Source organism: Lynx rufus, unplaced genomic scaffold (genome assembly GCF_022079265.1).
Source record: "Lynx rufus isolate CCGP_SWC_20201006 ecotype Redwood Valley unplaced genomic scaffold, mLynRuf1.p SCAF_7, whole genome shotgun sequence".
NCBI lineage: Eukaryota > Metazoa > Chordata > Mammalia > Carnivora > Felidae > Lynx > Lynx rufus.
In genome coordinates this window covers 83,993,065-84,017,812 of record NW_025814889.1, presented here as the reverse complement: position 1 = coordinate 84,017,812, position 24,748 = coordinate 83,993,065, and the positions used below count along the sequence as shown (strand labels likewise).

At 42.7% G+C, this 24,748-nt stretch overlaps 1 protein-coding gene across 4 annotated transcripts in view; it reads right to left on the bottom strand.

The window, feature by feature from the left end:
• Positions 1-391: 391 nt before the first annotated feature.
• OS9 (OS9 endoplasmic reticulum lectin) overlaps positions 392-24,748 on the bottom strand; it is a 30,944-nt gene continuing 6,587 nt past the window's right edge. The window contains exons 6-15 of one of the 4 annotated variants that reach the window (XM_047065151.1): positions 5,376-5,586; positions 5,154-5,258; positions 4,839-4,939; positions 4,609-4,660; positions 3,832-3,920; positions 3,327-3,605; positions 2,856-3,045; positions 1,763-1,927; positions 1,484-1,596; positions 392-1,174 (exon numbers count right to left, since the gene is read on the bottom strand). In XM_047065151.1, coding sequence (XP_046921107.1) covers positions 1,049-1,174; positions 1,484-1,596; positions 1,763-1,927; positions 2,856-3,045; positions 3,327-3,605; positions 3,832-3,920; positions 4,609-4,660; positions 4,839-4,939; positions 5,154-5,258; positions 5,376-5,586 — 1,431 coding nt within the window. In that variant the 3' untranslated portion in view covers positions 392-1,048. The remainder of the gene's footprint in view (positions 1,175-1,483; positions 1,597-1,762; positions 1,928-2,855; positions 3,046-3,326; positions 3,606-3,831; positions 3,921-4,608; positions 4,661-4,838; positions 4,940-5,153; positions 5,259-5,375; positions 5,587-24,748) is intronic. The other 3 variants (XM_047065152.1, XM_047065153.1, XM_047065154.1) reach the window with 3 other exon arrangements.

Here is a 24,748-nt window from a genome sequence, read left to right as displayed (position 1 = left end):
AAATGAAGCGGTACGGCCAGGTGGGCACGGGGTGTGGGTGGCAAACACAAGCTGCGGCACGCTGCTGGGAGAGAGTTCAGCAGGAGGATTCCCCTGGTGGGGGAGCTCCGCGGTGTGCGCTTGGCTTTGGGGTATACAGGGGGAGAAGAGAAGGAACAGAAATGGGTGAGGAAAAGTGTTGCAGTCCTTGGCAGGCCAGTGGGCTTTGTTTCTCTGTCCTGGCCTCTTCCCGTGTGCCCCAGTGCCCACTGAGGCCACCTAGGGGGTGCGGAGCACAGAATGGTTTCAGAGAGAGTGCACTCCACCCTGAGAACAGTAGAACAGTCAGCCTCATGCCTACTAGAGCTCCCACCCCACCTCCCCCTGAGAAGAAGAAGAAGAAGAAAAAAGATTGACGGATGGTCCAGTTCTTTATTTGGAAACCTGATTGTTCAAGAACATGGTGGGTGGTTCTGTACCCCACCCTTTTCAGTGGGATTGTGTCAGAGGTGGTGGGCAACTCTCTCCCATTTCCTCAGAGGCAGAGGGGGAAGCACCTCAACTCAGAAGTATGGATTGTAGGGAACAGTGTGGGAAGGGAGAGGAGTGGGAAATCCCAAGCCAATCCAAGGGAAGGGGGTGACCCTGAGGAGCAGTTCGGGCAGGGGGTGGGGGGCCTGCTGAACTGCCCCACTCTTCTTGCTCTCCCTGCCCTCCTCCACGCAAGAGATCTCACCAACTCTCCAGGTAGGGAGGGGAAAGGAACCAACAAGTTAAGTGGCTGGTACCAGGGCGGGCTGGAGAAAGGAAGGGGTTGTGGGGAGGAGCCTGGGAGAGCAAACCCGGCAGGCCCAGTTGGTCTTGGGCAGGTCTGAGCAGCAGCCGTGTGCTCCTGCCACGCCCCCCCCCCCCCGGTGGCGGGGGGGGGGGGGCAGGATCGGCTGGATGCCAGGGTCTGAAGCTCAGCTCTGCCGCTTAGCCTTCAGGGCCCGGGTGGCTGGTGGGGGAGAAGGCAGGGCCAGTCTAGGCAGGCCCGGGACTCCCTGGCCAGCAGACGGCAGCGGTGGTCTCAGAAATCAAACTCGTCCAGGTCCCCCGTGCCCTCCCCGCCGCGAGAGCCCCACACGCGGCGGTAATTGCTCTCCAGCTCCTTCTGCCGTTGCCGCTCTTTCTGCGCCTCCTCTGCTCCCTGCACCTGCGCGGAGGGTGTGCCTTGAGTGAGGTCGCTGCTGGGGAGCCAAGGGCGCCCTGGGCTCCGGACGATCCAAGGACACGGGCGGCTCGGGGGAAGGCAGGGACCCGGCGCCCGCGCTTCGCGAGCGGCTCCGGCCGAGGATGAACCCTCCCGGCCGCCAGAACCGCCAGCCTCGAATCACAGAAGGACAGAAGGTGGCGGCGAGGCTGGGGCTGGCCAGCGTGGCCGGAGCCGCGCTCTCAGCTCCACGGCGCGCTAGAGCAGGGCCAAGGCTTGGAGATCCGGGACTGGGGGCGGGCGGCCTCTCACCAAGATATTGAAGAAAATCTCCTTGAGGTTTCTTGTGTCCTCGTCAGTCAGCCAGCGTGCGTCCTCCTCTGTCCCTTCCGCGCCGGGTCGCACGATTTTGATTTCAATTTTCCCTGGAAAGGAGCCACGTGGGCAGTGAGAGGCGAGGAAGGGTGGGAGCCTCGGTGCAGGGCCTCTGCCCCCCAGGCGCCCAGCCAGGTTTCCACCGGGACCCAGCCCCTCCACCTCGGGCAGCAGGCCCTGCCAACAGCTCTTGGGCCAGCCAGCCCCAGGGCCCACCTTCCGCCGTGAGCCCCTCCCTCTCCAGCAGCTCTTTCACCAGCCCCTCGATTTGTTTCAGCTGTGGGTTTTCCCGTTTCATCTCGAGGACAGTCAGATCCTGATTGGGGCCTCCGTGTCGGAGCTTGGTGACCCGGACCCGGACTCTGTGCTCAGGATCCTCCTCTTAGAGGGGGAGACACACAGGGAGACACAAAGCAGAGCCGTGACTCCAGGTTAGGGGCTGTGGTGGTCACCTCTCCCTAAGCCACCAACGGGTTTCGGCAGTTTTCCACCTCAAACGCATACATGAACCAGGGCTCAGAATAAATTAGAGCCCCCCCCCCCAAGCCTATAAAGCTCCCTCCCCCGGCTACAGCCTCCCTCTTCCCTCCCGAACCAATAATTCTGCCTATCCCCTACAGGAAAAATGGCTGTGTTTCCTGAAGCAAAAATCAAGCCACCTGGGCCAACAAAGAAGTTTTGTTTTAAGAAGCAGGTTCAGAAACTGTGGCTTGGTACTCCACATGCTGGTACTCGAAAGACATTCCAGTGTTTATAGAGATAGTGGGATGGAAGGTTGAAAACAGAACCTTCTGTTTGGAATGTCTGATCTCACAGGACCCTGTGGAATGGACATAAGGGGGTACAGGAAGACGGAATAACTTCAAGTCTGTCCAGGCAATTGGCTTACGAATAGCTGGGCTTGCCCTATCCACACCCAACCAGCTGGGGCCTCTCGCGGTGCGAAGTCCTAACTGTTGACAGGCTGCGTCCTTCACAGGTGTGTGGACTTCAGCACACAGGCTCATTCACAGTCATTCCATGAATATCTACAGACCACCCACCATGTGCCAGGAAAGTGCCAGGCAGTGGGTGCACAGGAGCAAACCAGAAAACAAGACAGACATGCTCTTAAGGCTGCTTCCCAAGAGGATGAATAGAAGGTGGCCAGGCAAAGGGATGGAGGCAGTGAGAACAGCGTTCCAGGAAGAGGGAAGAGAGTAAGCACTCTCAGAAGGGAAAGAGCAGGATGCCCTCCAGGGTGCGTGGGCCTGGGCCGAGGGACAAAGACAATGGGCTTGACTGCCCCTCCCTGTCTGACAGTTCTTACCTGCTGGTTGGGGGGAGGGGGGAGGCTTTTTGGGGACAACCCTCCTTTTCCTGTGCTTCTTCACCAGCTCTGGACTCTGTTTTTCCTCCAGCCTTTTGATGAGTTTGTTGAGAGTGGATGTCAGGGCCAGCATTGCCCGATCACGCTCGGATTCCTTCTTCAACCCGTCTGGGTCCAGCTCCTTCTCTGTCTGGAATGCCCAAGCAGGAGTGGAGAGTCAAGGGTCTGAGGAGTGAAGGTCAGTGGTCCGTGCTCTACTGGAGAGTAATAGCTAAGTCCCATGCCTCTCTCTGCTCCCCCTTTCCTATTGTCCCCCTCCTTTTATTAAGTAAACAACTGCCAGCTGACGGTGCCCCATCCCAGGCCCTGTGCTGTGTGGATGCTGACCTTTGCTCCCCTGCAGCCCCTCGGCCTGTCCCTCCCCACGGGAGCAGCCAGCTGCGGAAGCGTCAGGGTGAGAACTGTGCTCACCTCCCGGATGATGTTCTCCAGTTCCCGCTCCATGCCAGCCTTCACCTCTGAGCGGAGCCTGTCTCGGTCTGACGGGAGCAGTATCCCTTCCAGTTCCTTCTCAAACTCTCCCAGTAACTGCTGTTCATCCTCATCTTCGTCTTCATCCTCCTCCTCCTCCTCCTCTTCTTCTACCTCGTTCTGATGATCTGCGTCACTCTTCGCCTTCACCTCTGCTTCCTTTTGAGGGACGTCTGTGGCATCATCTGCAGGCTGTTCTTGGCCTCCATTTGGCTTCCCCTGGGTGGACGGGAATCAGGAGAAAGAGGTGGACGGTTGGGGTTTCCGCAGAGACGCACGGGCGGCAGACCCACGGTGGCTGGAGTGTGGTAGGGGGCACTCAGGGGGAGAAAACAAAGGGAGTCCACAACCCGCTGGGCTGCCTTCAGGCCCAGGTCAGAGGCGGTTCCCTAAGTGCTCCCAGCAGGGGGGCAGGCTCTCCCCCTCCCTTGAGCCGGGCCTATACCTTTTTTGTTCCACCTTTCAGCTCCTCTATCAATCGAATCAAGTCCGCAGGACTCCGGATGACTTTGACCTGCACGTTGTTCTGAAAATCTGAGATGAAAGGGCAGGAATGGACCAGTTGTGTCCTAAATTCTATTTTGATTTCCTAAGGCGAGGAGAGGAGGGGACCAAGGAAGGACATGGTCCCTGCCTCCAGGACTACTTGTCTGTAGTGAGATGGGGGACGGCATAGCCACCCCCCCACCCCGAGAGCACTGGCCTACGGTGGACCCACAGTGGGGAGCGGAGGATACTAACAAGCAAAGTCACACATGCACGGCCGAGGCCCTGCTGGCAATCACTGCAGTTTTTGGGACCACAGAAGAGACTCTGGGGCCACAGGCTCCACTTCCCCAGATACTGTTCTCCCCTTTCCACAAATTCAAACCACTTATTGTCCACTCTGTTCCAGGCATTCTGCCGTGAGCTACAGACTCGTTCTCATTTAACCTCACCTCAACCCTATAAGGTAGGGGTTATTACCCGCTGGTAATAGACGAGGAAACTGAGGTTAAGTGAAACCACCCAGGATTACAAAGTCAGCAAGTGGTGGAACCACTGTGTTCTGTTATCTCCCCAGAATAGAATTGTTGCCGGGAAATAGTATCACCTCCTGTAAAAATGAATTCACTGCTGGCCTGGCAGCCCAGCCTCCCCCCACCCCCCAGTGGTTAGTTCCACCCCGTGCCCACCCCCAAATACATTCAAGCAGTCAAGGACACACGGACGGCTCGCTCACCATGAGGAGGGCCCGGAGCTGGGTCTGCTGCCTCAAGATTTGGTTCCTGCTCCTGATGTGGAGACAAGGGTAGAGTCAAGTACACACGCTTGTTTATGCCTACCACACGCTGAAGGCAGTGGTTCTGGGTTTAGCCTGGCCTCCCTAGAAAGGGGTACGTCATCTCCTAATGACCTCAGCTCACCCAGGGTCAGCCTTATTGGAGAAATGGTTGGGAAGCTGGCTCTCACCTCAGCCTGAGCCTCCTCCCCACCAGCGGCCTGGTCCTCTGGCTCACGAAGCATCTTCCAGAAATCTGATTCCTTACCGTCATCCTTGGTTGGACGTGCACCTGGGATACAGAGAACAGGGAGGAATCTGAAAGGAGGGGAGAAACGGAAGGGAGCAAATAGAATGGGGTACACTTCCCTCTGCTATTACTAAGGAATCAGGGCCCATAGTACTTCCCCCGCCCCTGACCCCCAACAGTCAGTATAGGATGGTAAGACTGGGGAAAGGGAAGAAATGGAGAGAAGTTTCATGGAACAGGGGCTCCAAGGTCCTACCTGCTCTCCTTGGGGGCACTGCTCCCGGCTTGGCCTCGCTCCACATTTGTGGCTCTAGGTCGTGCAGTTCCTCTATGACTTTGTCTCCATACTGCTTTGAGTCTACTGAAAAACAGTGTGTAGGCAGGACAAGGCCACATGCCTCTGGGCTCTCAATACCGTATCTTCTGCTTATCCGTCCCCACGTCTCTCCTTCCTCTCCCTGCTCTTCTAATTACTCACCAGCTTGCCTCTGAATGTAGGCCATGTACTCCTCAGGTTGCAGAGCAGGGTGACACAGGATGGCCTGGGGAGCAGCACTGGGTGGGGGCCGGAGGAGAGGGTGGGGGCAGAGCCGAGGAGTCCGAATGGTCAGCACATAAGAGCAGGACAGGGGCTCATCCACTCGATCAATGTAGTCCCCAGAAATACCAGCACCCTCGTCACAGAGGAACTGCCAGGACAGAGAGGGTAAACAAATAATAATTACCACTAATAATTAGCTTTAGTTCTCAGCAGCTGCCTTTTGTTAAGCATTTACTGTGTGTCTGGTACTGTGCATACATTGGGATATGACATTTTACATACATTAGTTCGTTGAATTATCACACCAACCTAGTGAGGGAGGGATTAGTATCTCAACTTTGTGGCTCGAGAAACTTAGGTTTGATGCAGATAAGGGACTTGGTCAGGTTGACCACTAGTAAGTGGTCAAAAATAGGAACCGAATTCAGGCAGCTTCACTGTAGGTAACCAGACAATTTTTGTTTCACGTTCTTCCTTTATATAAATACAGTATATATATCTATATCTACCTATCTATCTATCTATGCAATTGTATATATGCAGTGTGTGTGTGTATATATATATATATATATATATATATGGGCATATATGTGTATATGTGTGTGTGTATATGTGTATATATACACACACATTTGACCCTTGAACAGTGCAGGGGTTAGGGACACTGACCCTCATGCAGTCAAAAATCTGCATATGACTTCTGACTCCCCAAAAACTTAACCACTAATAGTGAGAGGCACAAGAGATCACTTTTTACTGTGATATGCAATTTACCGAAGACAAATTGCTCACGCAGAGACGAGAGAAGATTCCGCAGAGACTAGAGAAGATTCGCATCATGGGCTTTTAAGCAGATACAACACTTGAGCTCATCACAATAGCAACAGGAGGTGGCTACAAAATTGCTACAGTAGTACAATGTTTACTACAGTTTATTTTACGCTCTTGTGATTTACCACTGCATCCTTAGGGTTGTTTACATTTCTCTCCACTGTGAATGGCCCCCCCAAAAAAGCAAACTAAACCCAAAGCAAGCAGAGGCAAGTTAATACAGATTAGAACAAAAGTAAGTGAAATAGAGAATAGAAAAACAATAAAGAAAAATCAATGAAACTAAAAGCTGTTTTGAAAAGATCAATAAGGGACAAAACTTCCTCTAGACTTACCAAGAAAAGAAGAGAAGACTCAAATTAGTATAATCAGGAATGAAAGAGGGGATGTTACTACTAACCTTACAGAAATAAAAAAGGATTATAAAGAAATACTATGAACACCTACATGGCAGCAAATCAGATAACTTAGATGAAATGGACAAATTTCTAGAAAGTCACCACTACCAAAACTGGCTCAAGGAGGAATAGACATTATGGATAGACTTATAACAAGTAAAGAGACTGAATTAGTAATCTAGAAACCACTCACATAGAAAAGCCTGGGCCAGATGGGTCTACTGGTGAGTTCTACCAAATATTTAAAAAACAATAAATACCAATCTTGTTCAAAATTTTCCAGGAAAAAAAAAAAAAAGAAAAGAAAAGGAGGGAATATTCCCCAATGCATACTACAAAGCCAGTGTTATTACCCTGATACCAAATCTAGACGAATATATCACAAGGAAAGGAAACTATAAGCCAATATCTCTTATGAATATAGACCCCAAGTCCTCAACAAAATACTAGTTAGCCAAATTTAGCAACATATAAAAAGGGTTATACACCAGACCAAGTGGATTTATCCCAGGAGTGCAAGGTTGGGCTAACACACACAAAAATCAATTAATGTAATTAATATATCCCACTAACAGAATAAGGGACAAAAACCACACGATCATCCCAATTGATACAGAAAAAGCATTTGACAAAAATGTGACTCCTCTTCATGATTAAAACATTCAACAAACTTGATATAGAAGAGAATATCATCAACCTGATAAAAGGCATCTATTAAAAATCCACACCTAACATTACACTTAATGGTAAAAAGCTGAACGGATTCTCCCTAAGACCAGGAGTAAGACAAGGTTGTTTGCTTGTGCCACTTTCATTCAACACTGGGTTGGAAGTTTTGACCAGGGAAATAAGGTAAGAAAATGAAATAAAAGACATCTATGTTGGAAAGAAAAACGTAAGACTATCTCTATTTACAGATGGTCTTAGAGACAGAAAATCCTAAAGAATCTACTAAACTACTAGAACTTACTTACAAGCTCCATAAGGTTGCAGGATATAGGAATCAACTGTATTTCTTTTTTTTTTTTAATTTTTTTTTTTAACGTGTATTTTTGAGACAGAGACAGAGCATGAACAGGGGAGGGGCAGAGAGAGAGGGAGACACAGAATCTGAAACAGGCTCCAGGCTCTGAGCTGTCAGCACAGAGCCCAACACGGGGCTCGAACTCACGGACCGCGAGATCGTGACCTGAGCCGAAGCCGGATGCTCAACCGACTGAGCCACCCAGGCGCCCCAGGAATCAACTGTATTTCTATATACTGCAATGAACAATTCAAAAATGAATAAAGTAACAAAAAGAAAATAATCCCATTTGCAATAGCGTCAAAACAATAATTAGGAATAAATGTAGCAGCAGGGCACCTGGGTGGCTCCATCAGTTAAGTATCCAACTCTTAATCCCAGGCAGGTTCCACACTGTCAGCGCAGAGCCCCACGTGCGGCTTGATCCCACCAACCGTGAGACCATGACCTGAACTGAAATCAAGAGTCGGATGCTTAACCAAATGAGCCACGCAGGTGCCCCAAGCGTCCAATTCTTGATTTTGGCTAAGGTCATGATATCATGGGGTTCGTGAGACTGAGCTGAGAGCGTGCAGGCTGCTTGGGATTCTCTCTCTCTGCCCCTACCCCACTCTCTCTCTCTCTCTCAAAAATAAATAAACTTTTGGGGCGCCTGGGTGGCGCAGTCGGTTAAGCGTCCGACTTCAGCCAGGTCACGATCTCGCGGTCCGTGAGTTCGAGCCCCGCGTCGGGCTCTGGGCTGATGATGGCTCAGAGCCTGGAGCCTGTTTCCGATTCTGTGTCTCCCTCTCTCTCTGCCCCTCCCCCGTTCATGCTCTGTCTCTCTCTGTCCCAAAAATAAATAAATGTTGAAAAAAAAATTTTTTTAAAAAAATAAAAAAAAAATAAAAATAAATAAATAAATAAACTTTTAAAGAAAGAAATAAATGGGGCACCTGGGTGGCTCAGTCGGTTAAGTGTCTGACTTTGGCTCAGGTCATGATCTCACGGTTCATGAGTTCGAGCCCCATGTCGGGCTCTGCACTGACAGCTTGGAGCCTGCAGCCTGCTTCGGATTCCATGTCTCCCTTTCTCTCTGCCCCTCCCCTGCTTGCACTCTGTGTGTCTCTCTCTCTCAAAAATAAATAAAAACATTTAAAAATTTCATTAAAAAAATATTAAAAAAAGAAATAAAGAAAAGAAAGAAACGTAGCAAAAGAAGTGCAAAACTTGTACTCTGAAAACGAAAACATTTTTTTAATGTGAGTATTTTGTTAAGTTTATCTATTTTGAGAGAGAGGGAGAGTGAGTGCATGCAAACACAAGCAGGGAAGCAGGGGAGGGGCAGAGAGTTGGGAGAGAGAGAGAGAGAGAGAGAATCCCAAGCAGGCTCTGCACTGTCAGCGTGGAGCCTGGTGTGGCTCTGTGAGATCATGACCTGAGCCAAAATCAAGAGTCAGAACCTTAACTGACTGAGTCACCCAAGCACCCCGGCTATAACACATTTCTTAAAGAAGTTAAAAGTTAAAGACTGAAATAAAATGGAAAGATATACAAGCTCATAGATTAAAAAACTTAATATTGAATGTTAACATTAAGATGGCAATCCTCCCCAAATTGATCTTCACATTCAATGCAGTCCCCATCAAAATTCCAGCTGGCTTCTTTGCAGAAATTAACTGATCCTAAAATTCATATGAAAATTCAAAGGACTCCAAATAGCCAAAATAATCTTGAAAAAGAACAAAGTTGGAGAACTCACACTGATTTTAAAATGTACTACAAAACTACAATGATGACAGTGTGATACTGACACAAAGATAGATACATAGCTCAGTGAGATAGAATTTAGAGTCCAGGGGCGCCTGGTGGCTTAGTCAGTTAAGCGCCCAACTTCAGCTCAGGTCATAATCTCCCAGTCTGTGAGTTCGAGCCCCACATCGGGCTTTGTGCTGACAGCTCAGAGCCTGGAGCCTGCTTCGAATTCTGTGTCTCCCTCTCTCTCTGCCCTTTCCCCACTGAAGCGCTGTCTCTCTCCCTCTCTCTCTCAAAAATAAATAAACATTAAAAAAAATTTTTTTTTTTAAATTTAGAGTCCAGAAATTAACCTTCACTTTTATCATCATTGATTTTTTTGAAAGGTTACCAAGGTAATTCATTGATGGGAACCATCTTTTCAACGAATGGTGCTGGGTCAACTGGAAATGAAGTTGAAGCCCTATCTCATACTATATACAAAAAATGATAACTCAAAATGGATCAAATACCTAAATGTAAAACTATGAAAGTTTTAGGAGAAAATACAGTTATAAGTCTTCATGGGCTTAGATGAGCTAATGGTTTATTTGATATGACATCAAAGGCACAAGTAACAAAAAACAGATAAACTGGAATTCATCAAAATGAAAAGCTTTTGTGCTGCAAAGGACACCATCAAGAATGTGAAATGACAACCTGAGAATGGGACAAAACATTTTCAAATCATGTTTCTGATAAAGGATTTGTGGTTTTTGTTTGTCTGTTTTGGGAGAGAGAGAGGGCACAAGTAAGTGAGGAGCAGAGAGAGGGAGACAGAGAAACCCACGAGGGACAGAGAGAGAGGGAGAGAGAGAGAATCCCACACAGGCTCCGCACTGTCAGCACAGAGCCCAAGAGGGACTTGAGCTCAGGAACCATGAGATCATGACCTGAGCCAAAGTTGGATGCTTAACCGACTGAGCACCCAGGAGCCCCCTGACAATAGATTTGTATCCTGGATATATAAAGAAACTTTGTAACTCAATAATTAAAAGACAAATAATGCAATTAAAAAATAGGCAAAGTATCTGAATAGACATTTCTCCAAAGAAGATACACAAATCGCCAATAAAGCACTCGAAAAGATGTGCCACGTCATTAGCCATCAGGGAAATGCAAATCAAAACCACAATGAAATGCCACTTCAGACTCACTAGGAAGGCTATAGTTTAAAAGACAAAAACAAATGTCGATGAGGATGTGGAGAAACCCTCAAATACTACTAGTGGGACTATAAGATGGTTCTACTGCTTTGAGAAAAGTCTGGCAGTTCCTTCAAAAGTTAAACATAGAATTACCATATGACCCAGCAATTCTACTCCTTCCTTGGTATATACCAAGAGAAACGAAACCTACGTCCACACAAAACCTTGATCCCAAAGGTTAAAAGCAGCATTGTTCGTAATAGCTAAAAGGTGAAAATGACCCAAACGTCCGTCAAGCGATGAATGGATGAACAGCGTGTGCAACAGTACTTGGGAATAAAGTGTAAGGAAGTACCGGTACATGCTACACATGGATGGTCCTAGAAAACACGGTGAGTGAAAGAAGCCAGACACAAAGGTCACACGTTAGAGGATTCCAGTCACAGGAAATGTCTAGAACAGGCGAATCTGTAGAGACAGAAAGATGAGACGTTGTCTAGAGTGGAGGGTGGGGTTGAGGAAACGCTGGAGTGGAGAGTAACTGCCAAAGAATAGGGGCTGTATTTTAGGGTGATGAAGAGGTTCTAAAAGGAACGGTGGTGCTGGTGGCACACCTCCGTGAGTATACCACAAACCCCCGAACTGCACACTCAACTGCATGGGATGTGAATTCGATCTTGATAAACCGTTACTGAAAAAAATAAAAGAAAGTAAGTACATAACTTCAGATGAAAGAAAAGGCGGCATGTTTAAGACAAAAAGAAACAGGGGCGCCAGGGTGGTTCAGTTGGTTAAGCGCCTGACTTCGGCTCAGGTTACGATCTCATGGTTTGCGAGTTTGAGCCTGGGGTTGGGCTCTGTGCTGACAGCTCGGAGCCTGGAGCCTGCTTCGGATTCTGTGTCGCCCTCTCTCTGCCCCTCCCCCACTCATACTGTCTCTATCAAAAATAAACAAATATTTTAAAAAAAATTTTAAAAAGACAAAATGAAGCAAAAGAGAGAAAAAGAAGCAGAACAGATGGAACAAAATAAAGCAGAAAATTGAATGTTAGACATAAATCCAAATATATATACGTACATAAAATAAATGGTTAAAATTCCTAAAAACACAACTAATTATATGTTGTTTATAAAACAAACTGAAAACATAAGAATATAGAAAGGATAAAAGTAAAAGGATAAAAAAAATACAGGGGAGTCTGGCTGGCTCAGGTCGCTTAAGCGTCCAACTCTTGATCTCAGCATCATGAGTTCGAGTCCCACATTGCACAAGGTGTGGAGCTACTTAGGAATATATATAGTAAACAACTCAATGAAAGTTGTTACAGTTATATTACCACATAAAAGATGTTAAGTAAAACAATTTAAGACCAAAAAGGTCAATTCATAATGTTAAAAGTTCAATTTATTAAAAATAGATCTACCCTATGACCCAGCAATAGCACTGCTAGGAATTTGCCCAAGGGATACAGGAGTGCTGATGCATAGGGGCACTTGTACCCCAATGTTTAGAGCAGCACTCTCAACAATAGCCAAATTATGGAAAGAGCCTAAATGTCCATCAACTGACGAATGGATTAAGAAATTGTGGTTTAGGGGCGCCTGGGTGGCGCAGTCGGTTGGGCGTCCGACTTCAGCCAGGTCACGATCTCGCGGTCCGTGAGTTCGAGCCCCGCGTCGGGCTCTGGGCTGATGGCTCAGAGCCTGGAGCCTGTTTCCGATTCTGTGTCTCCCTCTCTCTCTGCCCCTCCCCCGTTCATGCTCTGTCTCTCTCTGTCCCAAAAATAAATAAACATTGAAAAAAAAAAAAAAGAAATTGTGGTTTATACACACAATGGAATACTACATGGCAATGAGAAAGAATGAAATCTGGCCATTTGCAGCAATGTGGATGGAACTGGAGGGTATTATGCTAAGTGAAATAAGTCAGTCAGAGAAGGACAGATACCATATGTTTTCACTCATATGTGGATCTTGAGAAACTTAACAGAAGACCATGGGCAAGGGGAAGGGGAGAAAAAGATACAGAAAGGGAGGGAGGCAAACCATAAGAGACTCTTAAATACTGAGAACAAACTAAGGGTTGATGGGGAGTGAGGGGTGGGGAAAGTGGGTGATGGGCATTGAGGAGGGCACCTCTTGGGATGAACACTGGGTGTTGTATGGAAACCAATTTGACAATAAATTATGTTTCATATTTTAAAAAAGCTCAATTTATGAAGAAGATAATTTAAATTGTATGTCATTCTTGGGGCGCCTGGGTGGCTCAGTTGGTTGAGCATCCGACTTTTGATTTCCGCTCAGGTCATGGGGTCATAGGATCGAACCTCACCCTGGGCTCTGTGTTGAGTGTGGAGGTGCTTAAGATTCTCTCTCTCCCTCTGACCCTCTTTCCCACTCATGCTCTCTTTCTAAAGTTAAAAAAAAAATTGTATGTAATTCTTTATCTTTCTTATTATCTGTCTCTCCCAACTAAAGCAGGAATTTTTATCTGTTTTGCTCACTGAAATATCTGTAACAACTACTCCAGTGCCTGGCATGTAGAAGCCCTCAATAAACATTTGTTGAATAAATTAATACATACCCCCAAGGTACATAATGCAACAAGTGATAGAATAATAATGAATACACTGAAAGCAGAGTAAGGAATAACAGATCAATCTACAAGTGCATAATTACATCAGAAGACAAATCAGTAAGGATACAAAAGATTTGAACAGCATGGTTAACAATCATGAACTGAAAGACAGACATACAGAAAACACTGTAGCTAATAATAGGTACACGTTTTCAGGCACAAAGAAACATTCAGAGAAACAGACATACGCTGGAACATTCAACAAGTCTCAAACTTAAAGGACTCACATAGTACAACCATCAAATAATCTATGTAATTATGCGATATAGAAGATAACCAGAGAAACTTGAAGATACTGAATATTTCATAATAATAAGGAATTACTGGTAATTCTTTAGTGTGACAGGGTATGGAGTTATGTCTTTCAAAGAGTTTAACCTTTTAGGGACACCTACAGAAATATTTATTGGTGAAATGATATCTACAATTTATTTCCAAGTAGTTTGGGAACAGAGGTACTAGTAGAGGGAGGTGGGCAGGAAAATAGATGAAGTGAGACTGGCCATATTTGTTGAAACTAGATCATCCCAGGGGGTCATTGTACAATTATCTCTGATGTTCTGTGTTTTTAGCCTTCCGCAATAAAAGTTTTGCAAAGAGAATCTTAAATATATATAACCTGTACCCAGCAATTATACTTTTAAGATATATTTACACACAAACTATGTATAACATAATAAGCTTTTGTAGTAACAAAAAATATGGAGGGAAACTATTTACTCAGTCCATTTATGATGACAAAATGATGCAACATTCATACAATGGAATATTGCGCAGATGTAAAAACAAAGAATAAAGCTCTAGATGGATGGCCATTGAAAGATCTTTAAGAATTATTGTCAAGATATAGAAAAACAAGGTGCAGGACGTGTGTTTAATATACTAAATATTGTGTGTAAAAAAGAGAGAAAAAGCAATAAACTTCTCTAGTCCTAACTGCTTGTGAACCCCGGAGAAAGGCTGGAAACACACATGAAGCACTCAGAACAAGGTGACCTGTACGGGTGGGAAGCCACAATGGGAACTGAGCAGGTGGGAGAGCAGTTGGGGAGCGAGAATTTTCATTGTTCACCTTTCTATATCTTCTGGGTTGTGAATCATGAGAAAACATGATCCATTTGAAATTTAGATGAAGAAATTTATAATGGCCACAAAAAGTTGTTGTGAGAAATACCTAAAGCAGTACTTGGAGGGAAATTTACAAGAAACATTTATTAAAAAAAAAAAAAAAGGAAGAGCTGAAAATGAAGGAATTAAGCATTCATTTCAAGAAGTTGAAAATAGAACGGTAAAATAAACTCAAGAAAGCAGAAGGAAGGGGGCGCCTGGATGGCTCAGTCAGTTAAGCTTCCGACTTCAGCACAGGTCATGATCTCACAGTTCATGAGTTTGAGCCCCTCGCCAGGCTCTCTGCCTGCTTTGAATCCTCTGTTCCCCTCTCTCTCTCTGCCCCTCTCCCACTCTGCCCTTCCCCCACTAATTCTCTCCCCCTCTCTCTCTCCTGAAAATAAACATTAAGAAACAAAAGAGGGGTGCCTGAGTGGCTCAGTCAGTTAAGCATCCAACTCTTGATTTCAGCTCAGGTCATGATCTCATGGTTTGTCAGTTTGAGCCCCACATTGGGCTCTGCACTGACATCGTGGAGCCTGCTTGGGATTCTGTGTCTCCCTCTCTCACTGCGCCTCCCCCGCTCATGCTCACGCACTCATAAATACATAAAAATTTTAAAAATTAAAAAATTTTTAAAAAGCATAAGGAAGGAAAATAGTGAAATTAATAAAATAGAAAACAAATACAATACAGAAATTCAAAAGAGCCAAAATAGTTGGTTCTCTGAAAAGAGGATTACAACTGACCAAACTCTGGTGAGACTGACCAATAACAAAAGAGGCCAAAATCCCCTCAGGAACGAACAGAAAAACCTACTCATAGATGCTACAGAGATTAAAAAATAATAGAAGGGTATCGTGAACAACTTCATGACAATAAATCTGAAAAATCAGATGAAATAGAAAAATTCCTAAAAAATACAACTTACTAAAACTGACCCAACTAGCAATAGAAAACCTTGAATATTCCAAAAACTACCAAAGAAAATCAAGTTGAAACTCTTCCCACAACAAAAACATAGACAAACATGATTTTACAGGTGAATTCTTGCAAACACTCAAGGAGTAAAAAATTGTAATCTTAAACATTCTTCAGTGTATAGAAAAGTGAGAACATTTTGAACTCATTTTTTGAGGGGAGCATAACCTTGTTACCAAAACACGATAATGACAGTACTAGAAGGAAAAACTACAGGTCAATATTTCTCAAGAGAGATATATAAGTCCTTTAAAAACCAGCAAACTGAATCCAGCAAGACCTAAAAAGGATAGTCAAGGATAATACATATGACCAAAGTCATTCATTTCAGGAATGCAAAATTGGTTTAACATTAGAAAATCAATAAATGGTTTAATTTCAAATGGAAGTTTGGCTTAATATTAGGATATCAACTAAGTATATTAGTTTAAATCAGTTTCATATTAGTAAATAAATACTTGGAAAAAATGATCAGTTCTTAGGAATCAGTGAAATGCAAATTAAATTCATAATGAGATACGGTCATACATCCAATAAGTCAATAAAAATTTGAAAGTCTGGTAACATATGTTGGCCAGGATATGGAATGTTGGGAATATTTTTGCAATAAGGATATGAATGGGAACAAAAACTTTGGAAAATATTCTGCAGTGCCAAATAAGGTAGAACAGGAGCTTACTACCATATCCTACGACCCAGCAATTGTACACCCAGGCAAATTTCTCCATCAAGAAATTCTCGCACATTGTATCAGGAGGTACTTAAAAGAATTTTGCATATAGCAGCAGTTTCTGGGAATAGCAGAAAACTGGAAACAACCCAGATGTCCACGAAAAGTAAGGTGGATGAACAGGGGATAATGAAATATACGAAGGTATACTAGACAGGCATGGAAGTGTCCTAGAGGTACCGCCATGGACAGAAATGAATCTCACACACGCAGTACTAGGCAAAAGAAACAGATCCCAGATTTCCTTGTATGCACTCTGCATGCTTTCATACAATATGACACCATTTGTATAAAGTTCAGAAAAAAAAAAGCCTAAATTAAATGAGGTGCCTGCACAGATGGCAAAACCTAGAGAAAAGCAAAGGAATTCTCCTTATCAGGTTAGGACGGCTGTTAGCTCTGTGGTGAAGGGAGACAGAGGGATGCACCGTGTGGGGGCACGGAGGTGTTTTTAAGGTACTATCTGCATCATTCCATAACCCAAGGCGATTAGATAGGTATTTCCTTTATTATATTATTCCTTACACAATACACACGTTTTATACCATTTTATGTATTGTGGCATATTTCACAATATTTTTTTATGTGATTAGAAAAAAGAGGGCCACAACATTAAGGTACAAGAGAATATAAGAGGAATAATTTACCATGAAGATATCACAACTCTAAATTTACATTTCTCTGACACAGCCTCAAAATAGATGAAGGGAAAATTAACAAAATTGCCAAATCCACCATTACAGAGAAAATTTTAATGCACCCCTTTCAATAATAACTGGCCACCTGGCCAAAAACCATTAGTAGGTAACTTGACCAATACAGTTAGAGTCTTGAACTAAATAGAGAAAACACATGCTATCAAGTGCACCCACACCATTTTTTAAAGTTCGCCACAGAGAAAATCTTGATACAACAAATCACTGACACGATGGCCTAAAATTAGAAATCAATAGCCATATATAAAAACAAAAATAGGGGCACCTGTGTGGCTCGGTACGTTGAGCAACTGACTTTTTTTTTTTTTTCTCTCAACGTTTATTTATTTTTTGAAAGAGACAGAGTGTGAGGGGGAGAGGGACAGAGAGGAAGATACAGAATCGGAAGCAGGCTCCAGGCTCTGAGCTGTCAGCACAGATCCAGATGCGGGGGCTCGAACTCACGAACCGGTAAGATCGTGACCTGAGCTGAAATCCCACGCTCAATAGACTGAGCCACCCAGGCGCCCAGAGCAACTGACTCTTGATTATGGTTCAGGTCATGATCTCACGGTTTGGGATTGAACCACACATCTTGGGCTCTGCGTTGAGCTGACAGCGCGGAGCCTGCTTGGGATTTTCTCTCTCTCTCTCTCTCTCTCTCTCTCTCTCTTTCTCTCTCGCTGCCCCTCCCCCACTTGCTCTCTAAATAAATAAACTTAAAAAAATAAAAACAAAAATAAAAGACATTTGTTTAGAAATATAATAAGCGTAAATCTAAAATAAGTTCTCAAGCAGAGCACAAATAACAATGACAATGGAAATGCTGCATATCAAAACTTGAGGGATGCAACCCACATGGAGTTAAATGGACAGCTTTACCCATGCGTGAGTAGGAAAGGAGAGTCCGTGAAGCATCCCACGGTTCCTATTATGGACAAAGGGATAATCTCTCTCTTATACAAAGAGTTCTTATCAGTTTAGAAGAAAAAGATCAACAATCGATTAGGGAAATAAGCAAAGAATTTGGATGGATGAAAGAAAAGAGTAAAGGCTGAAAGAGAGAAATGCCTCTTAAATATGATTAAGATTATATACCATTTGCCAAGATAAATGCAAGTTAAAACCATACTAAGAAATCACTGTTTATCTGAGGCCTGTCTGATGATTGGCCCAAATCTGAAAGTTTAAAAATACATTGGGTTGGCATGGCTGCAGGGGAACAGGCATTCTCATACATTGCTGGAGGGAGAGTAATTTACCTAAGCAGGGTAACTTGGCAGTACATATAAGAATTCCACCAATCTACTTCTAGGAATTTAACCTACATGTTCTCTGTGAATAACCTACATTATTCACTGCAGTACTTTTGTGTTAATAAGAGTTAAAACAACCTAAATGTCCATCAACAAGGTACTATTTAGCCAAATGATAGTACAGTGTATAAAAGAATAATTGCAGGGTGCCTGGGTGGCTCAGTCAGTTAAGCATCTGACTTTGGCTCAGGTCATGATCTCATGGTTCATGAGTTCAAGCCCCGCGTCGGGCTCTGTGCTGACAGTTCAGAGCCTGGAGCCTGCTTTGGATTCTGTGTCTCCCTCTCTCTCTCTGCCCCTCCCCTGCTCACGCTTTGTCTCTGTCTCAAAAATAGATAAACATTAAAAAAAATTTTTTTTAATTTAAAAGAATGATAGCAACTATAAAAAAAAGAACAAGAGGGGGATAGGCAAAATGGGGGAAGGGGGCCAAAAAGTACAAACTTGCAGTTATAAAATAAGTAAGTAATGAGGATCTACAGCATGGTGATTATAGTTGATAATATATTACACATTTGGAAGTTGCCAAGAGTGTAGATTCTACAAGTTCTCATCACAAGGGAAAACAATTTTAACTATATGTTGACAGAGGTTAACTAGACTCATTGTGGTGATCATTTCACAATATATACAAATATTGAAACATATTGTGCACCTGAAACTAATATAATGTTATATGTCAAATATACCTCAGTAAAAAGATAGGTAAACAAACAGAAAGAAAAACAAAGGAAGGAAAGGAGGGAGGAAGGGAGGAAGGAAAAGGAAATTATTTATATATGTATTTGGCAAGGGCTCAAAGATAAATGTTTGTATGTGCATTTAAAAAAAAAAAATCTCTGAGTCAGGGAGCCTGGCTGGCTTAGTCAGTAGAGCATGTGTCTTTTGGAGTGGTGAGTTCGAGCCCCACCTTGAAGGTAGAGTTAACTTAAAAAAAAAAAAAAAAATCTCGGGGCACCTGGGTGGCTCAGTCAGTTAAGTGACTGACTTCAGCTCAGGTCATGATCTTGTGGTTCGTGAGTTCGAGCCCCATGTCGGGATCTGTGCTGACAGCTCAGAGCCTGGAGCCTGCTTTGGATTCTGTGTCTTCTTCTCTCTCTGCCCTCCCCTGCTCACTCTCTGTCTGTCTCTCTCTCTCAAAAATAAATTAGCATTTAAAAACTTAAAAAAAAAACAATACAAGAAAATTATAGACCAACTCACTTATGAAAATAGCTGTAAAATCAATTAAAATATTAGGAAGCTAAATATATCACTTTATTAAGAATATTTCAAGGGGTGCCTGGCTGGCTCAGTAGGAAGAGCATCTGATTCTTGATCTCAGCTCAGGTCTTGATCCCAGGATCATGAGTTCAAGTCCCACACTGTGCTTTGCACTGGGCACAAAGCTTACTTAAAAAATAATAATAAAATAAAATCTTAAAAAAAAAAGGCAAAAAGGAAACTTTATGACCATGGATTATTCCAGAAATGCAAGGGTAAAAAAACTTAGAAAATGAATTAGTTGAATTCAAATAAAGATGAAAAACCATATGACCATCTCAATAGATATATAAAAAACATGGGTTAAAATTCACACCTACCTATGATGAAAATATTACACAAACTAGGAATAAAATAGATCTTCATTCAGCTGGTAAAAAGTGTCTACAAAAACCCTGCAGGAAAACATGATGTTAATAGTGTAACCTCCGTAGTACTCTCTTTAAAATCAAGCCAAAGATGCCTACCTCACCCCTTGAATTGCACTGCAGGTATAAGAAAAATGGCATATATAAGGATTCGAAAGGAAGAAATCAGAGTGTGTCTATTTGCAGATGACATTATTATTCACATAGAAAATCCATGAGAACCTGCAAGCTATTATAATGTAACTTTTAAAGGATGTCATTTACAATAGCATCAAAAACTATAAGGTACCTGTAGGCTTGAAACATTTGCCCACATGCACAAGTCACAAACAAAAAGCTACAAGGTATCTAGGACTAACCTCAAATGAGATCTATAAGAGCCTTCACAGAGAAAATTAAAATCTTAGTTTGGTACAAGGCAGTAAGTAAATAGAAGTAAATATTATGTTCATTGTGAATGAAAAGTCAATATCATAAAATATCAATTCTCTCCAAATTAATATAAAATTCAATGTAATTCCCCATTAAAATCCCCAAAAGACTTTTTTCACAGAACTTGTCCAATAATAGCTCAGACAGTTTTGAAGAACAAAGAAAAATGCATACTATCAGATACCAAGACTTACTAAAAAGCTATAGTATGTAAAACAATGTGGAGTTGGCACAGGAATAGACAGACTATTGAAACAAAAAAGAAGCCAAGAAGAAAATGCACATATGTATGGCAACTTGATAAATGCCTGATGTGGCACTATAAATCAGGGAGAAAATATGGCCTGCTCAATAAATGATGCTGGGACAGCCAGTTATCCAGATGAAAAATAGCTATATTTAGGTTCTAAGCTTACACATGACACATTAAATTGTTTATGGAATTAAAGTCTAACATATGAGAAGAAAACTTCTATAATTTGAAAAATATAAATGAAAAGGATTTAATAAAAGACATAAAATATACAAACTATAGAAAAACACTGAAATTTTTAATCATATTGGAATTTTTAAATTTTTAAGTTAAAAGTACATTTGAGATACTATGAACAAAAGAAGAAGACAAGCTATAGCTAGAGTATAGGAGATTAAGGAATTAAATCTGGAATATATGAAGAATGCCTTCCTAACTCATTCTGTGAGGCCAGCATTACTCTGATACCAAACCCAGACAAAGATATTACAAAACCGCAGACCAAGATCCCTTGTGAACACAAATGCAAATTTTCTCAACAAAATACTAGCAAACGAAATTCAGCAGCATACTGAAAGCATTATGCATCATGATTCCTGTGGGATTTATTCCAGGAATGCTAAGATGGTTCAATGGACAAAAATCAATCTGCACACTACAATACACCACATTAACAGAATGAAGGAAAAAGCCACATGATCATCTCAACTGTGAACAAAGAATTTGAAAGTCAACACCCTTTCCTGATAAAATCACTTGAAAAACTAGGAATAGAAGAGAATGTCAACATGATAAAGGCCACATATGAAAACCCCAGAGCTAATAGCATTACTTAATGGTGAAAGACTGAAAAATTTTCCACGAGTAATAGGAACCAAGATAAGGATGCCCACTTTATGTCGCTTCTATTTAACATAGTACCAGAAGTTATAACCAGAGCAAATTAGGCAAGAAAAATAAATAAAGGGCATCCAAATTGGAAAGAAAGAAGTAAAATCATCTCCGTTCACAAGTGACATGATATTACACACAGAAAATCCAAAAGAACCCCCCCCCCCACACACACACAAACCCTATCACAGATAATAAATAAATTCAGCAAGGTTTCAGGACATAAAATCAACATGCAAATATCAGTTGTATTTCTGTATATTTGCAATAAACAAGCCAAAAAGGCAATTTCTTAAGTGTTTATTTATTTGTTTTAAGACAGAGAGAGAGCACATATGCATGGGGGAGGGGGAGAGAGAGAGGGAGATACAGAATCCTAAGCAGGCTCCATGAGCATAGAGCCTGATGTGGAACTCAGTCTCACAACTGTGAGATCATGACCTGAGCCAAAATCAAGAGTCTGACACTTAACCAACTGAACACCGAAGTGCCTCTAAAAAGGCAATTTAAAAATTTTTTTCACTTACAATAGCATCAAAAAATAAACTATTTCGGATAAATTTCTCAAAGGAGGTGAAAGACTTACACATGGAAAAGTACAAAATTACAAAATATTACAGAAATTATAGAAGACACAAATAAACAGAAAGATAGCCTATGTTCATGGACTATAAAACTTAATAGTAAGATGGCAATACTATACAAAGTATCTCATATTCAATACATTCCCTATCAAAATCTCAATGGCTGTTTTTATAGTCAGAGAAAAACCCATCTTAAAATTCATATGGAATCGTAAGGGATCTCATATAGCCAGAACAATCTCAAAAAAAAAAAAAAAAAAGAACAAAGTTGGAGGACTCAACACTGCCTAATTTCAAAACTTACTACAAAACCACAGTAATCGAAACAGTGTGGTACTGGCATAAGGACAGACATACAGGCCAGTGGCATAGAATAGAGCTGAGAAATCACCCTAGCATATTGGCTCATTTGATTTTCAACAAGGGTATTAAGACCATTCAAAGAGACAAGGATAGTATTGTCAACAAATGGTGCTAGAAAAACTGGATATTTACATGCAAACAAATGAAGGTGAATCCTTACCTTACTTTGTATACAAAAATAAACTCAAAACTATAAAACTCTTAGAAGAAAACAGAAGTAAAAATCATCATGACTTTGGAATAGGCAATGATTTCTTACGTATCAGGCCAAAAGCACAGGCAATAAAAGAAAAAATAGGTAACTTAGACTTCATCAGAATTAAAAACTTCTATGCATCAAAAAACACTACTAAGAGAGTGAAAAAGCAGGGGCACCTGACTGGTTCAGTAGGTAGAGCATGTGATTCTTGATCTCAGGGTCATGAGTTCAAGCGCCATGTTAGGCATGGAGTCTACTTTAAAAAAAGAGAGAGGGGCGCCTGGGTGGCTCAGTCGGTTAGGCGTCTGACTTCAGCTTGGGTCACGATCTGGCAGTTCGTGAGTTCGAGCCCCGCGTCAGGCTCTGGGCTGCTGGCTCGGAGCCTGGAGCCTGCTTCCGATTCTGTGTCTCCTTCTCTCTCTGCCCCTCCCCCGTTCATGCTCTGTCTCTCTCTGTCTCAAAAATAAATAAACGTTAAAAAAAATTTTTTTTTAATAAAAAAAGAGAGAGTAAAAACCCACAGAATGGGAGAAAATCATATATATACATACACACACACATATACATATATATTTGCAAATCATGTATCTGATAAGTGATTAATATCCAGGATATATAGAAAACTACCACAACTCAACAATAAAAAACAACCCAATTAAAAAATGGGCAAAGGATTTAAATAGACCTTTCTCCAAAGAACATATACATATAGACAATACCCACATGAAAAGATGTTCAACGTCATTAGTCATTAGGAAAATGAAAATCAAAACCACAATGAGATACCACTGCATATCCATTAGGATGGTTATTATAAAAAATAGTAATAATAAGTACTGGAGAGGGTGGGGCAACTGGGTGGCTCAGTCGGTTAAGCTCTGACTTTTTAAAAAAATTTTTAATGTTTATTTATATTTGAGAGAGAGAGAAGGAGAGGGGCAAAGAGAGAGGGAGACACAGAATCTGAAGCAGGCTCCAGGCCCTTGGTTCTCAGCACAGAGCCCAATGCGGGGCTTGAACCCACGAACTGTAAGCTCATGACCTGAGCCAAAGTCAGACACTTAACCAGCTAAGCCACCCAGGTGCCCCAAGTGTCTGACTCTTGATCTCAGCTCAGGTTACGAACTCAACAGTTGTGAGACTGAGCACCACATTGGGCTCTCTGCTGTTAGCACAGAGCCTGCTTCAGTTCCTTTGTCCCCCCCTCTCTCTCTCTGCCTCTCCTCCCTCCCTCTCTCTCTCAAAATAAATAAACTTAAAAAAGAAAAAGACATTGAGAGGCACCTGGGTGGCTCAGTTGATTAAGTGTCCGACTTTTGATCTTGGCTCAGGTCATGATCTCATCGTTCATGGGATCAAGCCCTGCATCAGGCTCCATGTGACTGACAGTGGAGAGCCTGCTTGGGATTCATTCTCTCTCTCCCCCTCTGCACCTCCCCCACTTAATCTCTCTCTCTGTCTTTCTCAAAATAAATAAACAAACATTAGAAAATAGAAAAAGTGAGCAATGCACCAAATTCACCAATAAAATATGCTTCTGGGTATTTTCCTCAAAGAAACTCTTGCACATTCACAATGAGACCTACATTGTAGCACTGTGTATAAAAGCATTAGAGTTGAAATCCAACTTTTCCTCAACAGAGGAATAGTAAGTAAACAATGAAACACACAGCCATTAAAATCATTGACCTAGATCTCCATGTCATGCCACAGAATGGCAAACAGTGATTAGCGAAAAAGCAAGTTGATACCACTAATGTATAATTTTAAAACACAAAACATATATGGTGTCTACGATACATGTATGACTAATAAAAATACAAAGCAAGCATGAAGATGGTTGTGGTTGTTTCTGGAGAGGAGGGAGAGAGAAGAAATGAGAAGGTGGGCTTTAACTACATCTTTCATTAGCATGTTATTCCTTTCTGATGCAAATATGGCAAAATGTTAACATCTGTTTCACTTGGCAGTGGATTTATGGGTCTCTATGACATTATTTTTGTAAGTCCAAGATGTTTCACAATTAGAAATTAAAAAGTAAAAAATCTGAGATCTCTGTGAAATCTCACTTAGTATAAGAATTGAGATAGGGATCCAAATTTGCTTAATTCCAGATGGCTAACCATTCCCAAACCCCATGGAAAAACCGCAGTTTTACCAAACACCATGCACACGGCTCCTACCCAGGAGGCATTGGGAAGGTAGGACTTCACTATGCTTGCCCTGGAGGCAGGAAGGTGGTGGGGGGAGGCAGGGGGAACGTGGTTTAGTCAATCATGAAGGCAACAAACTTGGGTGGTCTATCAGGATGTAAGG